At 46.8% G+C, this 23,251-nt stretch overlaps 1 protein-coding gene across 1 annotated transcript; it reads left to right on the forward strand.

The window, feature by feature from the left end:
* The first annotated feature begins 504 nt into the window (after nt 1-504).
* APCDD1L (APC down-regulated 1 like) lies at nt 505-23,174 on the forward strand. Its single transcript, XM_082773659.1, has 4 exons — nt 505-743; nt 12,867-12,996; nt 13,493-14,051; nt 16,269-23,174. Exons 1-4 carry the CDS (start codon nt 707-709, stop codon nt 17,031-17,033), a joined length of 1,491 nt encoding a protein of 496 aa, XP_082629785.1. The 5' UTR covers nt 505-706; the 3' UTR covers nt 17,034-23,174.
* Nucleotides 23,175-23,251: the final 77 nt, after the last annotated feature.

Here is a 23,251-nt window from a genome sequence, read left to right on the forward strand (position 1 = left end):
CGGGACAACCATGCCCACAACATGTGTGGGAGCCGTGGGCCATGGTGGCCATAGCTGTGTGGGACGACCCCGGGGGCGCCCCGCTGAGGAGAGCGCTGGCCCCGGGCAGTCATGGCAGACTGCCCCTGGGACGGGGGGGAGCCCGTCCCAGGGGTGCCGGTGCCGGGGGTGCCGATCCCAGGGGTGCCGGTCCCGGGGGTGCCGGTGCTTTGGGTGCCGGTGCCGGGGGTGCCGGGGGAGCCGCGGCGGGGCAGCCCCCTCGGCGTGTGCGATGCGCGGCCGCCTGTGGGGCGCAGGCGGCGGAGTCTCCACCTCTTCTGGCAACTTGAACCTGCGGCTGCCAAGCTCCATTAGAGCTATCAGCAGCCGGGGGGGGGGTGTGTGTGGGGGGGGGACGCACTTCACAGCGAAGGCGGAGGTTGAGTTGCTTTTTTTTTTTTTTTTTTTTTTTTTTTTTTTTTTTTTTCCCTTTTTAAATATATATTTTTTCCCCTCTTCGCAAGCTTGTGGCTGAGCACGGGGACCGCTCCGGAGCCTCCGTCCCAGCTCCCGCCGGGTTGAAGCCGGGGTCCCCCCGCCGCGGGTACCGGGGGCCGCCCATGGCTGCGCCGCCACCGGGCGCCGCTCCCCGCTGAGCTCCCCGGGCACCGGCGGCCATCGCCCCTCTTCGGCCGGCGGCTCGGCGACACGAACCAGGGCGCCCACCATGCTCCGGTGCTGGTGGCTCGCAGGGCTGCTCCTAGGTAGGTGGCACCGGGGGGTGGCGGTGGGAGAGGGGTCGCCCCCTCGGGGTGCTCCACCGGGAGCAAAAGGGGGGTGGCGAGGAGGGTGCAGGGAGGGCGGGCAGGGGGTTGTTAGGAGGCTGCAGGGAGCGTGGGTGAAGAGTGCGAGGGGAGAGCGGAGCGCAGCAGTTCCTCAGCTGAGGAGGAGGGATGCGAGGCGGGTGCGAAGAAGCAGCACGGAAGGTGCCGGGAGTGAAAGGACTTAAAAGAAATCGTCCAGCGGGGCTCGGTGCTGCAGGACCGAGGGTCCCGGTGTGCCCCCCGCAGCCCCAGGCCGGGCAGGAGGCACCCGGAGCCTCAGCCCCGCTCCCCGGGACATCCCCGGCCGTGCTCCTGCTCCTCGCAGCGCCGCTTCCCGCAGGGAGAGCCCCGGGAAGGAGCCCGGAGTCCCGGGGATGCTGCCGGGCTGTGGGACCGGTGTGTGTGGCTGTGCCGGGGGGCACAACTCGCCCAGGGTCCCCTCTCTGCCCCTGGGTGCAGGGTGCCAGGCTGCGGGACCCTCTGCCCAAACCTGTCCCTTCCTCGCCTCCCCGCAGCCTGGGGGTGCCGGGGGGTGGCAGGGCTGGGGAGCAGCCCCCCGGCCATCGCCGCTCGCTCCCGGCCGGCCGGCGGAGCACGGGGAGCGCTGCAGCTCGGCGTGGCTCAAGGAAGGGCTCAGGGGATTCCCAGTGGCTTTGCAGAGCTGCTGGGAGACATCCCTGGGAGGGAGCCCAGCACCTGCCCCGGCCTGGGACTGCTTCAGAAGTCTCCTTCAGGGACACGGAGCCGCAGCTGTACCGACCTCCCCCACCCACCCCGGGCAGCGCAGGCTGCATCTTTGCGGCCGCCTTTTGTTAAGGCTTCTTGCAACCCCACAGCTCCTGGAGCAGTTTCAGAAGAAAAGGTTCTGGCTAAAGAGGCTATATGGGAGAACAAGGACAACTGTGCTGTGAAAAAGGCAAAGTGATTTCTGTTTATGACAAAGAGCAGAGCCTGGGGAATGCTTCCCCATCCTTGGACAGTGTTTTCCTAGGCAATGCACGGGAGACCCTTGAGTGAAACTCCACACCCCTGAACAGGTGAAGAGAAAGGTGGGGAGAGAGCTCCCATGCCCCCTGTGCAGCCTGGACCCTGGATATCCAGACAGCTGGGTTTCCTTTCCTTTCTTTCCCTTCTACCACTTGCTTTACTCCTCTGAGTCTTTGGGCAGCACACTATCACACTAACTTGGCCTCTTAAACTTGGGGCTCTGTTAAGTGAGCATTGCAGAAGCACTGTGTAGTGACAGCTACTGGAAATTATTTGCATAAGTATTTGCATTTGTATAAGGTTACTTTTCTGCTCTCCTTATCTGGGATCTTTGTCATACAGTGTCCCCCAAATACAAGGCTTCACAGGTTGAGAAATAAGTATTCTGCCTCTCTATAGATTTCATTAGTTTAAGTTGCTCTGCTCACAGATCTGTTATGCTGTATTATGAAAGATTACACATACAAGTCTAATTAGAATGCTTTCTTAAATTGTCATACAGTTTTAGTCCAATCTAATTAGAACCCAACGCTTTTCCATCTAATGTCAGTGATAAATTTTCCACTGATTTCAGTAAGAACAGAAGTTGGACCCTAAAACATATGTTTAAATAGCTAAGTCAGATCCAGAACTCATTAAAACCAAAGCAAGGTTTGCCAGTGACTTCAGTGTGAGCAAGACTGGTATTCTGAATTTTGCATAAAACTGAACATCAGTATGACACCAGCGCATAATTAGTTGAAAAAATGCTTCAGTTAGGTAACTGGATCAGATTTTGGAGTCTCCTCCAGCAAAGAATCACTCATTCTTGGAAATGTCCCGAGAGACTTGCTGAGTTTTTACCTAAGCTTTCATTAAAGTCTTTACATTCCAATAACACCACACTGATATTTTTCATGTGTAGCTTCTCCACCATGGTTTTAACATAAAAGATCTATTCTTGCTTCCAAAGTTTATTTTAAATTTGAAAATAACTGTGATGGGGTAAGATAAGATAAGATCAGCAGCTGTATTCATTTGCGTGATTAGGAAGAGAATCCTCTAAATGATAGCAGTGAATTAAATCTAGATGTATGTATTTGCACATACATATATATTTTATACCCACTAGGAAATTAATATCATTGTCTTTGGATCAAATGTTTGTTTGGGGCAATGTTTACTTTGCTAATTTATTTTTTCCAAGTTGGCTTTTTTTCTTCTTCATTTCTCTTGCTGGCCAAAAAATCAACAACTAATGTATTATGCTGGGTTGTGTGATTTGACTCTATTTGTTCTTCCATAATGATAGGTTAGCCATGTTTCAAAGTATATGGATATAGATAAAAACAGGGCTGAGATGTAAAAAAAGCACAAGTGAAAAAAATATCGTGTGGTTTCTATATTTTCCCCACAAGCACAAATTGTTGAGTAAGGAGATTTTCAAAAGCCAGAAATTGCTATGAAGAAAACCAAAGCTGGAATCCAATGCTAGGGGAGGCTGCATCTGGCAGAACAAAGTTTGGAAAGAGATTTTGCTTTCAATGGGATCCTGTGTTTCCCCACAACACAGCATATGTCATCTATAAAAACAACGCTTTCATGGATGAGATACCATCACTGCTATAATCAACCTCAAAATTAGGAAGCACCTACACAATACTGTTACACAGTACCTCTGGTTTTCTTACCTATTTGCTAAGGAAGATAAGGCTGTGAAAACAGAATTACGAACTCTGTGATTTTAAGAAAGAGCATCTCAGCTACAATAATACCAAGAAACTGACAGTGATAAAGTGGGAATTTTAAAATGTAACCCTTTTCCTGTAGGCTAAGGGTTCCGCCAGAACCTGAAAATATGATTCATACGACAGCTCCTTCTCTACCCAATTTAAATTGTGTAACATCTGAGGGGTTAGTAATCTGCAATCTGTTATTTTTTCTCTTTTTTTCTTTAGGGAGTTAAAAGGTCTCATGCTGTAAAGTGTGAAATTGGGAAAGTTGTGTTTCTGTGTATTAGGAAAAAAATCTGATGTCTATGTGAAAAGCCAAAGCTCCAGATTGTTAAGTGATAAAGGGGTTCAAATACATCTTTATTTTTTTATTTTTACCAGGGTGATGGTGTGATAATGTCTTTCATGCTGATGTTTTTTCATTTTCACTGAACAGCTTTTTAAATAATCATGGTTTGAGTTGAACTGAAAGTGAGAATGCTGCTATGAAGCTCAGCTCCTATGGCACTGTAAAAGAGACATTTGGATCAGTTCAGCAACATCTCTTGACTCAGAACTGGTGTGATGGTACATAAATCAACAAGAGAAATCTCACCACTGAGGGTTCAAAGAGATTTGCTTAAGTCTAGTCTTTAAAATGAAGCCTTAAGCATAAGTGCACCCATTTGATCAGTCACTTAAAAAATCCCTCCCCAGGGTTTCTACTGTGTTGATATGAAGCACTGACAAATCTGTGACGTCTTGGTCTTGTCCGTGTCAAAGACAGAGATCCTTGGAAATGAGCTTTTGCCCCTGTAGTCAGCACAACTTATACTCCAAGCTCACCACTGGGAGAACTGGATTCACCTTGTTCCCACTTACTAAATCCACAGGTGCTGGACACAGGTTATGGCTTTTAAGTGTCTCTTCTGTCCTGCTAATACAAAACCATGATGACACTTCATTTTTAAAGCTCTTTCTCGCAGATTTTTTTTTTCCTGGTTAGACTCCCTGGAAAAGGTGAGTGAAAATATAAGTGACAGCAAAGCTTTGCTGTGAAAAAATCCTAAGTTTTGTTAATTTTGAGTAGCGCGAGTCCCTTTATTAGATTATGCAGTGCGTAGGCTGAATGTCAGCTTTGATTTCAGCATCTGTCGGCAGTGTTTAAGAGAACTGGAACACATCAAAACTTGGCTAATGTTGACAGGCAAAACAGTAGACTGAAATTTCAGGCTATCTAGAAACCACACCCAGACCCCAAAACACATGTTAGAAGTAACTTTAATTCTCTGCTTCAGCTGAACAAGTAACCTTTTTCTGTGGTCACTTGTGATTCTAAGTTAAACATGCGTGCATATTTCTGGTGTGGGATGCGTATCAGTTTACCACCTTTGAGCATGAACCTCTTTCTCTGAGGATACCCTCCACTACAACTGCTTTTGAATGCCCTTCTCCTCCTTGGTTTTGTGGGAGCCAAGTAGCCTCAGACTATTAGATCCCATTAGATCCTATTTTTATTACTATAAACAGTATACTTGCAGCAATGCCAAGAGTCCTATTGTGTTAGGTGCTAAATAAGGAGAGAACAAAAGGATCGTTCTTTTTTTAGAGGGTTTATAATCTAATTTCCTGGACTTAGATTTTCAGCAGTGAGAACTTGACATTGCAGGGACACACTGGGATTCCCAGCTGTGTCCAGCAGTTAGAACCTACTGTGGTCATTTATGTTGTTATGGACCTAAATGCCCTGGTGCTTCTGGCCTGTATTTCTGGTCCCATGGAGGCGATTTCAGTGAGAAGGACGACAAACAATGAGCTTACACAGGGGAGCAGCTGTCTCCCGTGGGAGCCAGGGACTGGGACTGCTCCATGGCAGTGGGAGACTGAAAGGCCACTCTCAGCATCCCGCCAACTCCCTGCCAAGAGCGGGTTATTCCCTACTGTGCTAAAGCTTTGTTCAACCCCTCAAAATCCTGCCAAGCAAGTGGACTTGTGCTGCCTACTGGATTGTGCCTTGAGAAGTTCACCCTGATATACAAGCCACATTTTTTCCCCTCTTCATTCACTTCCAACAGAACCTCTTTATTCAGTGTAAGGAATTCCTTCCCTTCCTTGGTGTTTATGCTTTGTGAATATTTATAGGCTGTTATCATGTCCATCTCTCCCCAGCTGTCACTCAGCCAGGCTACATGCACTCTGCTCTCTTAAATCTTGCTTCGTAACTCAATGCCTCCCACCCCCTAATAGTTTTTTGTTGTTCTGCTCTCAACTCCCGCCAGTTCCAGTTGCTCATTTTGCTTTGGGTAAATGCTATATTTATGTTAATATTATGTGGTGGGTGGTCTTCTCTGTGCTTACGGTCCATGTGAGTGATTTAGATGTTTAAAATGACGTGGGCATTTTATAGCCAAGCCATTGCCTGATTACCAGTTCCGCTCTTCAAAGCACTCTGGGAAAAAATATGCTTAGCCATCACTATTAAAAATGGCCACAATAGCCACTAATAAAGTGCCTGTGCAAGGGTTTGAAGGAATTGCCAAAACTGCATGGGTGCTCTATACATTCAAAATGATGGTGTGCCATGAATTTTGAAACCATGCGCTATATTTTCTAATGAGTTTCCATCTTATCTAAATTAAAGAAGATAGATGTAATATTTCCCATTTGGTTAGAATATGAATTCTGGTTAGAATTTAACTGAGTCACAGTTGTACCCCTAGGGTGTTGTTTGGCCTTGGACTGAGCACGTTTGCTTTTGGTTTGGAGAGGAAAGGCCTTCCTCCAGCTGTTCTCACTGGACTCCCCAATCCAGGTGTCCAGGGAATTAGAGATCATCGCACTTTGATCTCCCCCATGTCACCGAAATCAAATTTAAACTCTCACTCTGTTCAAGGAAAAAAGCTTGAGCATTCTCCTTCTTCCCTTCACTTTCTGTTGCCTTTTACTTCAGTGTTTGTCTGTGCCAGACTTCTGCGGCAATACTGGTCAGAGCTTAACACAGGTCACAATGTGTTAGTGTTGCCTGAACCCAGTTGCTTTTTTTCAGTGCTTGCCAACGCTGAAAAAAGGAGGCAAGTAGCAATTATCCCATTAGTTCTTAACTCTTCTGATTAACCACCCCTACCCCTCTGTGCTGTGGGTTTCAGTGGCCGTGGCCGGGGCTCTCAGCTGGCACGGGACACCTGCCCGCTGCCTGGTCCCTGCTGCGGGGCTGGCAGCAGACAGCTTGCTGCTGCCCACAGCAGCTGGGCCAGCTGGGGACTGTCTGGCCATATGGCATTGCTCAGCTGTTCTTGAGGAAATCGTTCGCCTTGGACTGTTTTAGCTGTGGGAGAGGCGTAAGAAGGCCTCTTGCTGAGGCCTCATGGTGCCTGCAGGGTGGAGGGAGGAAGGAGGAAGGGCTGAGGTGGCTCCATGGAGCCTGTGGGCTGCCAGGCCGGCATGGGCATGGCGAGTAAGGCCCCGTCGTGTAACCAAAAGGCCTGGCACCGTGGGCAACGTTAACCCCAGGAGATATTTTGTGGGAGGATGTGCTCACACCCACCGCTGGGGCTGTTTCACATCACGCCGCCCTGGTCCTCTGTGCCAAGTGCCGTGCCTCGTTGTGCTCGCTCCATCTGGGGAGACAGCAGGCCGTATCCCATTTCTCCTTTGTGCCCTTCATTCTTCCAGCGAGTGCTCACTGCCAGCTTGTGGGGAAGGGCATTTTCTGAATAAGGGCCTGATGCTGTGTAGTTACGGTCACGGGATCTTTCCTATTTATGACTCCAATGAAAGTGGGATCAAGCCCTGCAATCCCATTGACAGTGTTAGGCCTGGTTTTCTTCTTCAGGGTAAACAGCCAGAGAGAGCAGTTTTAAGAGCCATTTTATGTAAATGTAGTTTATATTGAAGAGGATCTCTGGGATGCGGGAGAGAAAATCTTCTCCCTTCCCTGCTGCAAATCCCATCTGTCTTGTCATCTGTCCCTGGACATGACACTTACAGGAGAAACAAATGGCTCCATGATTCCAAGAGTAAAATATTTACCTCTCTAGTGCCTTAAAAACCTCTAGTCAACTCACCAGAAGTGCTTCACTATTTTAATCGTGGACATGAAACAAATCAGACAAAGATCACAGCCTCAGAAGACAGCTAGGCTAAAGCCATTTAATACAGCGTCTGAACTTTTTTTTTTTTAATATGCTTAAAGTTACGGGGTGAAAGTATGTTTCAGAAAGTTCTTCTCTAAAATCCTGGTCTCCTTGGGACTTTTGAGTGAGCTGAGTTCCCTCCTAGGATCTGCAGAATTTCATATATAGTTATTCTGCAATGATGGCTAACATATGTAATACGCTTACTGTGCCACCCCTGAAAGAATACCGCGAAACTTCTAGTGAATCCAAAGCATTTTGCAAATAGCATGAACTGAGCATCAAACTGGTAAAAAAGCTATATATAACTATACCCATTTTACTGACAAATAAGAAAAGGGTTGAATAATAGAAATACTTTTCCAGAAGCCAAACAGTACTCCAGTGAAAGCACTGGCATCGTCCCTCAACCACTTGACCACATTCTGGCATCAGTTCAGGGAGGCATTACTAATCAGGAAAAATGTTCATGAACTGGCTTAATTTGAAGCTCATGCTTAAGTTTCACTGAAACCAATTAGACTTAAGCGTGTGCTTAAGTCCTGTGCTGAACTGGGTTTAGTTTGCAGATAAGCAAAATGCAAAACTGTGATGTGATACAGTATTCCACCCCCAGTGGGTTATATTTAAGTTTTTTAACTTTATAGTATTATAAAATAAAATATATATCTTCCCACAGAATTGTTCTCCTGGGAATGCCTTATTCTGAGCGAATAAAAAGCACCACTAACTTAATCTCCACACAAATGCAAGAGAAATCGATTTGCTTAATACAGACATCTTTGCTTTTGAAAGAATGCTTATTCCTTTAGTGGCTAACCCAAAATCAATTCTGCATGCTCTCAGGAGAGAAAAACACTAAGGATACACTGTTTTGCTCTGTTAATGATGTCTGTGTGGATAAGTACAATTTGTGCATGCAGAATATATCGATATGTTTCTTATCATCCACTTCATTCCAGTCTGAACATTCCTTAGAAAATATCAAAGGTTTTATGTCATCTCTAAATGAAGAAATGTGTAATGCTCCATGACTTCAGGCACTGATCTTATCCCTGTGAATGTGTGACTAACTGAAACATTAGATTTATAAATTGAAATAATAAATTCTGGCCATAGGAGGCAATAACATGTAACAGATTAAGCAATCTAGCTCTGGAGAAGAGTTGATCTGCAGTAACTAATTTGGTGCAAACTCTAATGTATGCATTTTCTCCTCCATTTATAAAGAAACAGATGTGTGACTCAACTTTGCTTTTTTCCAAAGTCAATCTGTGTGGAGGAACACAAACAAGATTTGTTTCCAACAAGGCATGTTACAGTATTTCTCTCCTGGCTGGTATTTTTTTCCTTCATAACAGAGAAGTGGGTCTGAATCTGCAGCATACAGTAGTTTGTAGCACAGCCCCCGTGGCAGGTTCTCATTTCAGGCTTGGCCATTGCCTAGGAATCTTTCGTCCTAATTTTACCAAGAATTTACTGTGTGTAGGAATTTCCAGTTCTGCCTTTCTATCATTTGATGCTGCGGGTCTGATTTTTCTAAAAGTTGCTTATACAAATGAGTGTATGGAAGAGTTGATTAGTATTTGCTACTGCAGTTGCCTCAAGGCTTGATCCAGTTTCTGCTGATTCCAGGGATCAGCCTCTGTTCCTGGGTACTGGCGTTCCTAATTGCCTGAGAGCTTGTGCAGCCCTATTGCCTGGAGACCTTGGGCCAGTGCTTTGGATGCAGCACGCACCAGAAAGCTGGAAAAAGATACTGTTTTGTCTAGCTGCTGCACTGAGGAGCTCTCTGGAAACGCTTGTGGTTAATCAATACAGACAGACAGGATAACGAGTGAGTGGAAGAGATCACAGTTGAGGTTTTTTTTAGATTTTCCTATGAATGGGTATTTTTGTCTTGAAGATGAATTGTGAATAATTTCCTCCTCCTCCCCCCCAATAACAACTCTATAAAGCAGTCAATTTGACAGAGAGAGAAGCTGCCCTGATGCGCTTCCCCAGGGGCTGAGTAACAGAGTGACATATGAGTGACAGCCACTTTATGCTGCTCTTGGAATAGAAATGTGCCCTAACTACAGATTTTAGGTCTGGAACTGAACTTTTCCAAGTTGAAAGACTGTTTGGATCTGGTGGGACTGGGCTTGGAGTATTTGAGAGAGAAAAGCAGCCCCAAAATTTGGATACAAGCCAGTAGCTTTTGGTTTGAGGATGCATCCAGCTTGGAGTCTTGTGTACAGTTAAGTAAGACAAAATCCTTAGGAATTCCTATCATGTCAAATGTTTACATTCTGGAGCTTTTTTTTTTTTTCTTTCTTTCTTTTTTTCTTCTTTCTCTCTCTCTCTTTTTTTTTTTTTTTTTTTTTTTTTTTTTTTTTTTCCCCATGGAGTGTGATCCTGATTATAAAAATTCCCATTTCTATTGAACGTGTCAAAATCTTGTGATGGTGTTGCCAAAGTGTCTGTGCTCTCAAACAATGTAGACTTTTGGTGTTTCTGCCAAAAGTAGCAATAAGGGTTCAGTCAAATATTGAAGCTTCTGCTGCAATAAACACACACACACAGCAGTTAGCAAGTTCAGCATGCGGCTATACTTTGCACTGTTATTTCGGTATAACTATAGACTGCACCAACACCTCTGGAGTCTTTCTGTGGTTATGAGCAAGAGCAAATTTGGCCTGTATAGTCTGTTACCTCTAATCCAAATACAGTTATTTTTTAGTTTACAGTATTCTCTAGGATAATGATTTCATGTGTCTTTAAGTGTAATTCAGTCTGGACTGTCCTTGAACTGAAAGATCTGCAAAAGCTTTGCCAGTAATTAGGCCTCATGATAGGGCAGGCAGATGAAGCTTGGTGTATTTTGCAGCTGTGTAAAGAAGCACACAGGGGTAAGGCATACACGGGAGTAAATTTTCCTGAGGGCACAGAGCAAAGTCATGGCAGAAGTGGGATGAAAGTGCAGAGCCCTAACCCTGGGCACCCACAGAGATCCTGAAATGAAGGCGTAACTAATAACAATGAGTTTTGTCATTCAATATTGTCTGCTTTTCATATGAGGGCTCACAGGAACTGCTCTTTAGGAAGCACTATGAAAGCAATTGTGAAGGAGCTGGCTATCCCTGCTCGCCATGTCAAGCCCTTACAGATGATTAAAACAGTACAATTGTAAGTCTGCTCCAGAAAGACCCCTTAACACTAATAATATGTCTTTCCAGCTAGTTTATGCACTCCAGTGCATAGTGAGGTACCAGAACATCCATGGCTGGTTTCACTAGCCTTTAGGTAGGTAGGCTGCTTCTGTTACTGCTCCCCTGCTTAGCTGGGGGCTTCATTTTCCATGTGGTTATTCCCTTTGTGACCTGTGATAGTTTAAGGGTTTGTGTGCTAAAATCTGCACAAATGCATTTCAAAGATGCTGTTACTGTGATGTGTAAAACCTTTGCAAACGGCAGGTCTGTAGTGAAGAGACTCAATTTGTGTATCAATTTATGTCTATAAATCTTAAGTTGTATAGTATTAGATCAGTAATAAAATACCATTTGAATGGAAATGCCTCTGCTTTACCACATGTTCAGGAGCCTCTGACTTGCACAAGGGTTTATTTGCTGAGTTGCTGTTTGGCTTGGTGTAGGGCTTGTGTGTATTTGTGGCAAACAGATGCCGAAGATTTTCAGCAGGCAGTTGACCCCGTGTGCGTGGAGGACACATTGATGCCAGAGAGGAGAGGCTCCTGTCTCGGAATATATTGGCTGCTGGGAATCGAGGGAGCCTCCCTGGTAGACCCCAGCTGTGAATCTGGCCCCGACTGTTTATATTGGTGTTACATCCCAAGCTTTTGAGCCAGGGAATTTTGCTGACGTTGCTCAGCCGCTTGTATGTAGTCTTGCCCATGGTTGACAGCAGACCCACATGTGCTAGCTGCCTTCGCAAACACTTCTTGTTACAAGGGCGCTGCTCAGAGAGGTGCTTGTGCCCTCCCAGCCTGGCTCAGGCCCTTTGTGATTGCAGCGGTTCCTTCCCTCACGTACAGTCAGATGGTTTGGGTTTCCCTTCCAATGAGAGGTTTGGTTTAAACAAAGCTCCCTACAAAGATCACGGCGTGGTTCAGGTTATACGAAGGCGTTGGCTCACGGGGACTAGGAGGAGCAGTTGCGATTTGTTGTGGAGCACACAAAGATCAGATCTTGAGCAGATCTCCAGTCGTGATCTTGAGTGAGGAGAGGAATGGATTACATGTGCAAAACCCATAAAAGTTGGCTTGAAATTTTCCAGCACACTACTACAAAAATTGCAAAGCACAGCTCGGGCGAGTGAACGCCGGCTGGGCTAATAAACCCAGGGCAGTGCTGGACTGGAACCGCACCAGGCTGCGGGACCTGGCTTTGCCTGACTGACACTTGTCCAACTGCAGAAAATCGGTGGGGTTTCAGGAGCTGTGCTGGGAACTCGTTTCACATCGTTACAGGGGCAAATCCCATGTTTCTTACTGAAGCAAACTCACGGTGAGTGCCACAGAAGTCTGCCTAAGTAAAGAGTGAATAACATATAGGAATATATGCATATATATGTGTGTGTGCATGCAAAGGTCTTCAGGATTTAGCTGAGTGTTCGCACATTCCCTAAGCCAATAACATCCGTTGTTATGGGAAATGAGGTAAGTGACAGAATTACTGTCCTTATGGCGGGCGACAGGCGAGTCTAATGTTCCCATGCTGTAATTCCCCGTTCCAGTTACTGCTTCAACAATAGCTTCGGAGAGGGAGAGAACAGGAACAAAGCACGCTCAGTTTGATTCGAAGACTTCATCTAAAAATACGCCTGCATTTTGTTCAAACCAAAGCTAGAAAACACTAAATAAATAAAATTTCGTTATCCTTAACCAACCACTCGCTTCTCCGCTAACCTGGCTGGGGTGTCAGCGTCTGACTGGATCTTCTGGTGAACGTAACCCAGGAGGTTTCTGGGCCACGGTGCTTAACAGGGTCTGTGCCCGTCCTGCTCGGCAGGGCCTGGCCGTGGGTGCCCACCCGTGGGTGCTGGGGCCCAGCTGTGGGTGCTTGGGTCCAGCTGGGGGTGCCCTCAGCGGGGTCCCCATCCCCGAGCACCCCCCGGGGCCTTCCCGGGAGCTCTGCCGGGCCCCGCGGCTGGGTGTGAGCGGAGGGGGCGCACCCTCCGCGCCGCTGACGCCCTTTTTCCCTCCCTTTTTCTTTCTCCCTCGCCCCCATTTTCTCTCCCCCGGCCCTTCGCAGCCTGCGCTGCCGCGGAGCCGCCGCTGCGCTGGGAGCCGCGGTGCCGGCAGCAGCTCCGCCACCTGCAGGACGGCGCCAGGATCGCGGCGCGGCTGCCGCCCCGCTTGGAGGGCCGCTGGGTGTCCACCGGGTAAGGACCTTTCTCCTCCTCCTCCTCCTCCTCCTCCTCTTCCTCTCTCACCCCCGAGACCCCCAGTGCCCCCCGCCCCGAGCCCCCTGGCAGCCCTCTTGCCTCTGCCTCCCTCCCCAGAGCTCCCGTCCCCGGGGCACAAAGCACGGTGTCATGCCCAAAGTGTGCCACCAGCACCCGTGGGGTTTTGCAGGATTGCAGGACGGCTCGGGTCGGATGGGACCCTAAAAGTCACTTGTTTCCAGCCCCCTGGCACGGGCAAGGCCACCACCCGCTAGGTCAGGTTGCCCAGGGTTTGGGGAGCAGGTGCTCAAAATCACCCACCTGAGCGCTGCCACCGGTGCTGCTCACCCCCACGCTCGCCCCTGCGCTCTCCACACCCCAATTTCACCCATGTTGGGTGTCCTCATCCCATGTCACCCTGCTGTACCCCATCCTGCTCCACGTAGGCTGTCTGCCTGCTGTGCCCCGTGCTCACCCCTGCCTCCGTCCCCAGGTGCGAGGTGCGGCCGGGCCCCGAGTTCCTCACCCGATCCTACCTCTTCTACGCCAACCGCCTCTTCAAGGCTTACCAGTTCTACTACTGGGACCCCTCCTGCCGGGAGCCCTCGTACTCCCTGGTCATCAAGGGCAAGCTGCGCCTGCGCCAGGCCTCCTGGATCACCCGCGGGGCCACCGAGGCCGACTACCACCTCCACAAAGTCGGCATCGTTTTCCACAGCCAGAAAGCCATGCGGGAGGTGGCCTCCTGGATCAACCAGACCTCGAGCGAGGGCTGCAGCGGGTTCCTGCCGCCGGGGCGCACCTGGGCTCCCGGAGCCCTCTACGAACTGCTGAGCGCCAAGTCCGAGCGCGACTGCACTGCGGCCCTGGGCTTTGCTATGCACGAGCTCAGCCTCGTGCGGGTGGAGAAGCATTACCAGCCCTTGCTGGAGCCGCAGCAGAGCGGCAGCCAGCTGGTGGAAGAGCTGTACCTGGGGGACATTCACACGGACTGGCTGGAGAGGCTCCACTACCGACCGACCGGTTACCAGCGACCGCTGCAGAGCGCTGTGGTAAGAGCAATGCTTTTGCACCGGCCCTATCGCGAGCAGATGCCCAGCTCTCCCCTCATCAGTTCACTGGGCTTTGCGAAGCACACGTTATTTTCATACTATTAAAATACTGATTGCTAGCACCTCAAGCCCTTGTTATCCCACAGACCTGCAGGAAGACATGCAGGGTATGGGTGTGGGTGCACAGCATAAGAAATAAGCCTGCAATGGCACGAGCCTGGAGTTAATGGCTTTTCGTTGGCTCTGTTTTCCTAGGAAATGCAATTTCCTAGTTTCCTGCACCACAGTCAGTGAAAGCTTTGGGCTGCACATCATTAGAGGCTGCCTACGCGCTGTTTGTCTTCCATCCCTCTCTCACTCTTTGTCATGTCCTTCAGGTTTAGAGAGGAGCGAGGAAGCAAGTGTCTGCCATTAAATCATTGCTCCTCAGCGTAATGCCATTAGAGGAGGAAGTTGCTCCGAGTAACGCTATTACACTGAGATTTAACTTTTAGTTTGACATAAATAAAACTGAGCAGGAGACCTGGTTGCTTTTTATTTTATATTTTACTTTGTTTCCAGGAAAGCGTATTTTTATCTGAATCACAGCTTATCAATTCAGAAATTACTGAGTAGTGAGATGGGGTAAAAAATCCTCTTAGAACTTTACAGTCTAGATGGAATTCAATTAATTGAAAAAAAATCTTTTGTGTGCAGCTTTTGAGGGGCAACATTTCCCCACACCCCAAACAACAGCAACTAGACTTGGAAAAAGAAAACCACAGAGCAACACCCCTTTCCCCCTCAAAAAATAACCTTCTCAAATTGGTTAAACTTGTGTTATCCTGGGCCAAAACCATATATATGAGCAAAACCAGATGGTAAACATAAACACTTCTAAAAGTTAATTTAAAACCAAACCTAAAGATACTGAAATTCACTCTCTGAATATAGCACTGTAATTAATCAGCTAACAGCTCTCCAATGTACCCGCACATGATGTCACCACTTGGCGATAATTAGAAGCTGCCATACATTAGAAATAACTTCACACGACTGGTTTAAGCAAGTAAGGTTTTTGGCTTCATGTCTATAGTGATAATTTTATTGGGCATGGGGTTTTTTCTTTCTTTTTTCACCAAACTAATATCCATTTGCCTGCACTAGTGAGAGCTACGCAGCTATGTTAGGAATTATTTTTTAACCCTCTTTATGAAAATATTACCCTTATTCCCTTAAATTTATACCTCTTTTAAAGAAACCCATTCTCCCCAAATTACCTTTCATTATCAAAGAATTTCCTGTCTAAGGAGAGCATATATATTTGCCAACTTCTGGGATTATTTAGCCATAATGTACTGTGTACTGTCAGCACTCATTAACGTGACAGTAGCAGTAAAACAAGCTGAAAATGACTAAATTACAGTAGACTCCAATCAACTCCCATGTAAATTACCCACCCTACAGTTAACTACTGAGTTATTCAACCTTGCTGCATACAACAGCTCAGTAAAGATTACCTTGTGTTCTAGAAAATGATATAATGTCCAAACCCTGGTTATTTAAAAATAAATCAGTTGTGATGTACGAAGTACCAGAAAAAGTTCCAAGCCACCCCAAAACAACCCTCTGGCATTTGATCGGCTGCAGGACTGCTTTGACTCGGAGTGTCACACAAAGCACGGGCAGAGCCCTGGGGCAGCTCCTTCTCCTTCTCCTTCTCCTTCTCCTTCTCCTTCTCCTTCTCCTTCTCCTTCTCCTTCTCCTTCTCCTTCTCCTTCTCCTTCTCCTTCTCCTTCTCCTTCTCCTTCTCCTTCTCCTTCTCCTTCTCCTTCTCCTTCTCCTTCTCCTTCTCCTCCTCCTCCTCCTCCTCCTTCTCCACTGCCACATCTGCTCCAGCAGCTCCCAGTGAACCTCTGCCTCCCTTCGGACTGGGGTGGCCGGGGAGCTCTCCCTGCCTGTCCAGCAGTTCTGCCCTTACCCCGTCCTCCCCCTGTCCTCCGCATGTCCTCAGCAGCCCCGCGCAGAGCACAGCCCTTCTGTCCTCCCCAGGGAACCAGAATAGCAAAGAGCCCGGGCAGCTCTTTATCTCACTTAATCTGCTTGGCTGCCTTGGGCCAAGTTTGCTGCAGCTGAACACCCTGGCGTGGGAGAGGGGAGCGTGAGCTTTTTGAGTATTCTGGAAAGGGTTTTTTTGGCTTATCAGTTTACAAAAATACCGTTCTTTGTCTTCCGCAGCACCACGTGCATCCTTGCCCAGCCTGTGGGATTATATACAGAGCTGATGAACACCACCCCCCCATCCTCCCCGCCAGAGCCGAGCCACCGATGCAGCTGAGCGGCAGCTGGGTGAGCACCCACTGCGAGGTGCGGCCCGCGGTGCTGTTCCTCACCAGGTACTTCATCTTCCACGGTAACAACCACACCTGGGAAGGCTACTACTACCACTACTCCGACCCGCTCTGCAAGCAGCCGACTTTCACCATCTACGCGTCTGGGCGTTACACCCAAGGCGTCCCCTCCTCTAAAGTGAGAGGCGGCACGGAGCTGGCTTTTAAAGTCACGCAGGCTCGGGTGACGCCGATGGACCAGCTAACGGTGATGATGCTGAACTCCTCCGAGCCAGGCAGCTGCGGGCTGACAAACTCCTGGAGTGCCGGGGTGGAGCAGGATATAACGCCGACGAACGGCTGCTTGGCTTTGGGCATCAAGCTGCCCCACACGGAGTACGAGCTCTTCAAAACGGAGCACGACACGAGAGACCGCAGCCTGCTGTATGTTGGCGAGAGGCCCACGGACGGATCCAGTCCCGACCGTCCCGACAAGCGACCCACCTCGTACCAGGCGCCTCTGATCCGGTGTGCTGGGGCGCCGGAGGAGTTCTCTAACTATGTTAGTCTAAAGTACTTGGGAGAAGAGGATGCTAACGGCAGTGAAGCACTAAAACCTTTGCCTGTGGCCTTTTTATTGTTTATAGCACTGCAGTTTTTAAGATGGGACTAGCAATCTATTCAGGTACAGCACAGAATCCAGATAGTCTTGGTGCTAGTGTCATTTTTATATCCTCCAAATGAGTACATCTGGAATCAGTTTTACTTAGATTTGGAAACACTTTTTTTTAAAAAAAAAACAACAACAAAACACAGTGAATGAAGCCAAGAAGATATGCCTATGTACTGTTTGTCCTGTGGCTTTATTGCCTAATCTCCCCTCTTCTCTGCATAAAAATTTAATGTGGTGACATGGATGCACTGCACATTCAGTAGATAATTTAGCAATATGAGGGGAAAAAAAAGAGCAACATCAATTACAATTGCTGCTTTGAGCTTTTGACACTGCTAAGATTTAATCAAGGGCTTGATTCAGATGTAATTCAAACATCCAAAGTGTCAGCTGCTGAGTTTCTTTGAGGTTAAGTTCCCTCCCATCGTACTCCTTATTGCTGTTTGTGCAAATTTGATCTGCCGTGTCAGTCAGCAACAGCTCCACAGTCAGCAAGTGCTCTTGGTAAGGGCACAGTTAATCAGGCCTCTCGGTTTATAGATCCTTTCTGCAGTTTGTGTGTGTATGTACACACATGGAGATACAACATACAGTCTTCCACTTAACCGTGTACAAAAAAACCGCCCTCGGAGCATTACCCTGACAGCTATGCCTGACTCTGGTCATAAGAGATGATACAGCAAATGGAGAAGGCGTGTGCACAACTGCTCCAACTTTCAGCCTTAGAGCGCTGCAGACGCTGCATCCTTGCTGCATTAGTCCAGCTTTCCCCATGCAGTGCAGGCCTGTGCTTCGGTCCATCAGCAAAGGCAACGCAGCACTGCACACATGTCCAGCAGGCACGGGCACTGCCAGTCGGGACTCCAACTCGCCAGGCACTGTGCAAAGTGAAAGATCACTCATGAGTCTTCCCAGGCCATTTATTTTCACTGTCTCCTCTCTAAGCGTACTGACACACGGGTTGTTGATCCAGCTGTCTTTTCAATCAGAAGTCACTTCCAGGCATTCACATAAAGATGGCTTATAAACCTGCCTCTAGCGAACAGGGGGCTGAAGAGAGAACTGACCAGCTCCAGGACAACTGGAGCTCCACCAGCAAGAAGGACAAAGTAAGAAATTACATTCCCTTGTCTGCTGCAGCTAAGAAGCACATAACTTACTTGGGGAAGACCTCCTCCCAGTAGCTAAATCCCCTCCACATAAGCCTATATATCTTACAAAGGATATTTTTGTTAAACCATCTATGCAATAGCTACCTTCTTAATGCTGTATTTACAAACTTGCAGCTTGTACTTAGATAATTTATGGGTTTTATAACATAAAATACTTTTTTTGAGGGAAAATTGTACATTAATAATTCAAATGAGATGCTTATTAAATGCGTACGATTGTGACAGAAATGTTGTCAGCATGTTTGCATGTTTCAGGCACGATCAGCTATTAATCATGCACATAAACAGTTGTACTTGGTACACAAAGAGGCCAAGCTTGGCTAACTTGTCTTCAGTTCCATCTGCAGACAATGGAGAGGGAGACATCTCTGGGGATTAGTAGAGCAGGCAGAACAGCTCCCTGTTTCTAAGGATTGCTGTTCTTTGTTGCCTGCTACTGCACGGAGATCCATGGGCAAACGTTTGAAAGACTGGAAGCACGTTTTGGAGAGCAGGGCTTTGTCTCCTTTGGATGCCCTGTTAGGATGCTACGAATCAGGGCAAGCCAGGGTAGCAGAGCTGCATCTCATGTGAGCCATACACATTTTTTCCCTCAGCAGACCTGTTTGCCATCACTCGTGGCAGCCCCAAGCAAAGGCTACCATTCCGCAGATCAGCAAGGAGGCATTTCAGCAGGACCCAGAGATGTCCATGGCAAGAACAGGGAGCAGCTTTGTACTTAGGAGGGTGGGGAAAAGAGGGGAAACGCAATTCCTGCTCTACATTCTTACACACACAAATGAGATAAATGAGATATGTGTGCTAATATTTTTTTTTTTCATTTACATACCATAGAAATTGTTTAAACTTCGCAAGTGCTCAGCATTGCTACTGTATGATGTAAAAACACCTCAGAGACCACACATCCTTTCAAAGTGGTGATGGGATTAATGCCATGTAAAAAAGTTACAAAACAACCAAAGACTGGAGCAAGCCCCAGCTCCTCCTGCAGCAGCACTCACCACAGCTCAGCTCCAGGAGCTGAGAACCTGCTTACACCCAGCTCCACCACCCCGCACAGCAGATGGGATGTGCTGACTAAGCTTCCCTATGAAAGCCTCATCAGGAGCCTCTTTGTCCTGTTTCCCCCCCTTTAAGCATACTTCTGAAAAGAAAGGAAAGCCATGAAAATAATATTTGCATAAATATTGCAACTTTTATTGTTCTGTTCACAATTTTTGGAGAAACATTCCTAAATTACACAGTTATTCTCTCAAGAATTTGTGCCTTTTTCCAATTTGAATTTGCCTGGCTCTGATTGCCAGTCAGTGATTCTTGTTTTGCTAAGATCAAAGAGAGCTGCAGTGTTCAGTATTTTCTCCGCGTGAAGGTACTTGTGCACTGTAATCAAGACATTCTCAGTTTTGGTAGATAAACTCAGCCAACCGAGTTCTCTCTCTCTCTAAGGCATTTTCACACTCCACTAGTAATTTTTGAATCTCTTTTTGCACCCAGTCCAATTATGCAGCTTCTCTCTTAAAATGTAAATATCCAAATTGCATCCAAAATCCCCAGCTCTCACAGCTGAGACATACAGAAGTACAATCACCCACTGCTAACTATAATTCAAAACAAGAACACGTCCTTAGTCAGTAGTCTTTCACCCTGGGACTGCACTGGGAGCACATGTGGAGCTCTTACTCGCTCTGGTTCTGGGTATGGGTATTTTTGTCACGTTACCATTTTCTCAGTAGAGATTTTGTGTGTATTTTCACCAGCGATATGGAAGCACTGAATTGTATCAGATCCCAGCAGGAGCCTTCTGTGAGCATCCCCATTTCATTATGGTTCTCTTTAAACGACCACTTCTGAAATGTGTGATTATCACAACACATCAGGCTTTGTAGGGGTGCAGATATTGCAATTGACTTTAATCCCAAAGAAAACTGAAAAACAAAGATAGACTGAAATGACTTCCTTAGTTTACGCTCCTTCACTAACATTCGCCTCCTTTCCCATCCCTTCCTTGGGCTGTCAGGCTAACCAGGCACCGTACCCAGCTCATCCTGTCCTGCTTGCCTCTCCTCTTGTTACATGTAAGAGACAGCCTCAGACACCTCCTGTGGAAGTATTGATGCAGGTTTTCTAGACCCAGTGAATGTCATTTATTTTTATTTTTTTATTAAGCATTGCTAATGAATTAATTCAGTTCTCTTACCTCATCACTAGCAGTTTCACCACCTGCATCTAGTAACGGTCCTCATCCTACTGCAAAGATTCCCCCTGTACTTCAGCTCTTATCATCCCCTCCAAGCACTCTGGCTCATTCTTTTCCTTTGGCTATTGCTTTTCTTACTGATTTTCTACACTTCATAACTCATTTCGTGTTGATTACTGTTTCCCTTTATTTTATTTGTTATTTTTTACATTTATTTTTTCCCTTCTTTTCATCACTGAATAAGGACGGGCTTTTAGCTAGTTGTTCTCGATTGCAAAATTGTTGGGTTTTTGGCCATTTACTACCTTTCTCTTAGCAAATGGCCAATCCTGTTTCAGCTTTCCATTTAATTTCTTCTTCACTACCACATCTGATGTGAAATTTGCTAAGCTATGCCACCCTTTTGAAGCAGTACTTGCATCCACTAGCAGTTTGCATGGCCACATGCCCAGCAGAACGCAGTCAGGATTCCACAGAAACCACCAGTTTCTGTGATTCCTTTATCTTTAACCAACATAACCAAGACAAAGCCAAATACTGCCATGTCTAAAGCTGTATTGGAATCTAGGACATAAACAACAAACATTAGTCCTGACCACTGGCTTCTATTCAACTGTAAAATCCGTATCTGCCTTCTTACTGTACCTTACGAAGAAAAACCAAGCTAACACAGATGCACTGGCAGGTTGGTACCAGCTGAAAAACAACAACGGGCACGTCTTAAAAAAAATCTCCCCCTCAACTTCTAATGTAATACTTTTCAAGTTTTATCACTTTTAACTATCCCCCAAAAAGAGAAAATAAAGACATTTCAAACATTCTGAATACATTTACTAGCTTCCTACACTAGGTCTGCACATGGAAGTCTTTTGTACCTTCTTTAGCCCATGAGCTACTCAGACACGTTGCCTTTCTAATTTTCTGCTTCTGTAGCAGGCACAAGAATTTAAAGCACGAGCTCAGTTTTCTGGGCAAACTTAGACTTGGGTCTGTTCTCCTGATTTTGCAGTTAGCCACTTTCACGTCCCCTCTGTTTAAAATGCTCCAGGATGTATTTTGCATTTTAACTTCCCAAACGATTCTTAAAATGAAACACACTGAAGTTTTAGAACGCTTCTGGATAAATCAATAGCACTGAGTTAATGCTCCATTTGATAAACAATCCGCACTGAAAAGTCTCTTATTGACCATAAACAGATGTGCTGCAGTGAAGCAGCAGAGAAAAGATGGAGCCTGAAAGGAGATGGTTGACAGGACACATGGTTCTATGCTACCTAGAATTAGAAGAGGGATGAGCAACCTTGGTCACAAAGGAAGCAAATGGGTGAGTTGTAACCCGGGGTGGGGGCTGGCACCTGGGAGCAGCCAGACGCATCAGGGACTGCTCCACAGGCAGCCTGCAAGCAGCCACCAAGGGCTGCTGTGGGCCAGAAGTCTGGGACACGCAGGGAAGGTCACAGGGAAGAGCAAGACTGGAAAAGGAGCCAAGGGAAGAAAGAGATGGAAAATGAAAGAGGCTAGGCTGAACACCAGTGCCTTTGCAAAGGAGCAGTGCGGGAATGAAGATGACTTGGTTGAACCAAGGGGCTAGGGACTGGACTGATCTGACAGCTCAGGCAGAATACGTCAGAAAAGAAACTGGGCAGGAGAGGCTGCAGCTGTCACAGGAACGCTCTTCTGGGCTCAGAACTGTAGCAAAAATTCCTGGCTCCAGGCATATTTCTGTGTGGCCTGCCAGTGACATGTGGGCCCAGGAGCTGCTGCTTCAGCTCGGGCCATTACTCACCGCTAGATCAGATGCTTGGGTTGAGAATGGGTCTGTGCATAGGGTGCAAAGGAGCCGATCGCGACATACACGTGGGTTATCCGTAATGCTGTAACACCATTTTTTAAGGTGACCTTTCAAAACTCCAATTACATGTGTTTTAAGAGAACTTAATGTTATGCAGGGTCAGGCACACGATGCTGGGCAGCTTTAGACACCTTCTGGTCCACCTAAGCTCATGTTTTGAGTGGATGCTGAAGGCTTGATCAGATACTGCGAGATACTCACACCGAGCAGACTAACAGTGCACATGCACACTTGGTTTTGCCATTTCCTAACTTCTGAGTGCTTGACTTTGTACAGCCTTAATAAAGTTCTTTTAAAAGTAGTTGTGTGTGGATAATTACGCGTGGGAATTCTGCCAACTCAAACAGGAGGGAGCTCAGGAGGCTCTTCTGGTCTTGTGAGTTTCTCCACTGAATAAAAAGATTTGATTAAAAAAATGAAGTACAGCTAAACTGGGGACAATGCTTTACTGCAGGCTGTTCTTCAGTTCTTCATAGGCACTTCAAAAGCTTAAAAAAAAAAATCACAAAATTAGGAACTTATTAAATAAGAATGAAATGTACCGATGTAGAAACATAAACAGAAATGCCAGATGTATAATGTCAACTTGTAATATGCAGCTTCAATTAATTCTTCTTAATTCATTTGTTTTCTTAACTTCTTTTGTTTTGCCATCTGGAAAAGGCCATTCTCCAATGACAGATCATACGAGAAAAGACCCAAAGTTCAAGTTTGCTTCAAGGAAAAGCAGCCTTGTTTCTGTACTCAGACTAGAGAGCTCCTTTTTGTGGTCTTCATTCATGCAAATGCTTCAGGACAGACTTAGGCCTGGACAGGGAGGCAAAACATCTACATGGAAATGTAGTACACCATTCAAACTTTTACTCTTCAAAGTAAAAATGCAAAAGCAGCTCTGTAAAAGGAAATGAAGCCATGGGAAATGGAGGAGTTAACAACAGGCATCCACTCGGTTTGGAAGTGCAAATGCACACTTATTAGGAACTTCTGGCCAGCTCTT

The sequence above is a fragment of the Aythya marila genome (assembly GCF_965140915.1).
Source record: "Aythya marila genome assembly, chromosome: 16".
NCBI classification, from domain to species: domain Eukaryota; kingdom Metazoa; phylum Chordata; class Aves; order Anseriformes; family Anatidae; genus Aythya; species Aythya marila.

Bases quoted from the DNA above. Each gene is read 5' to 3' on its own strand.
- APCDD1L (XM_082773659.1), top strand. From the start codon at position 707: ATGCTCCGGTGCTGGTGGCTCGCAGGGCTGCTCCTAG. The intron at 12,997-13,492 runs GTAAGGACCTTT...CTCCGTCCCCAG, and splicing joins GGCCGCTGGGTGTCCACCGG to GTGCGAGGTGCGGCCGGGCC. The intron at 14,052-16,268 runs GTAAGAGCAATG...TGTCTTCCGCAG, and splicing joins GACCGCTGCAGAGCGCTGTG to CACCACGTGCATCCTTGCCC.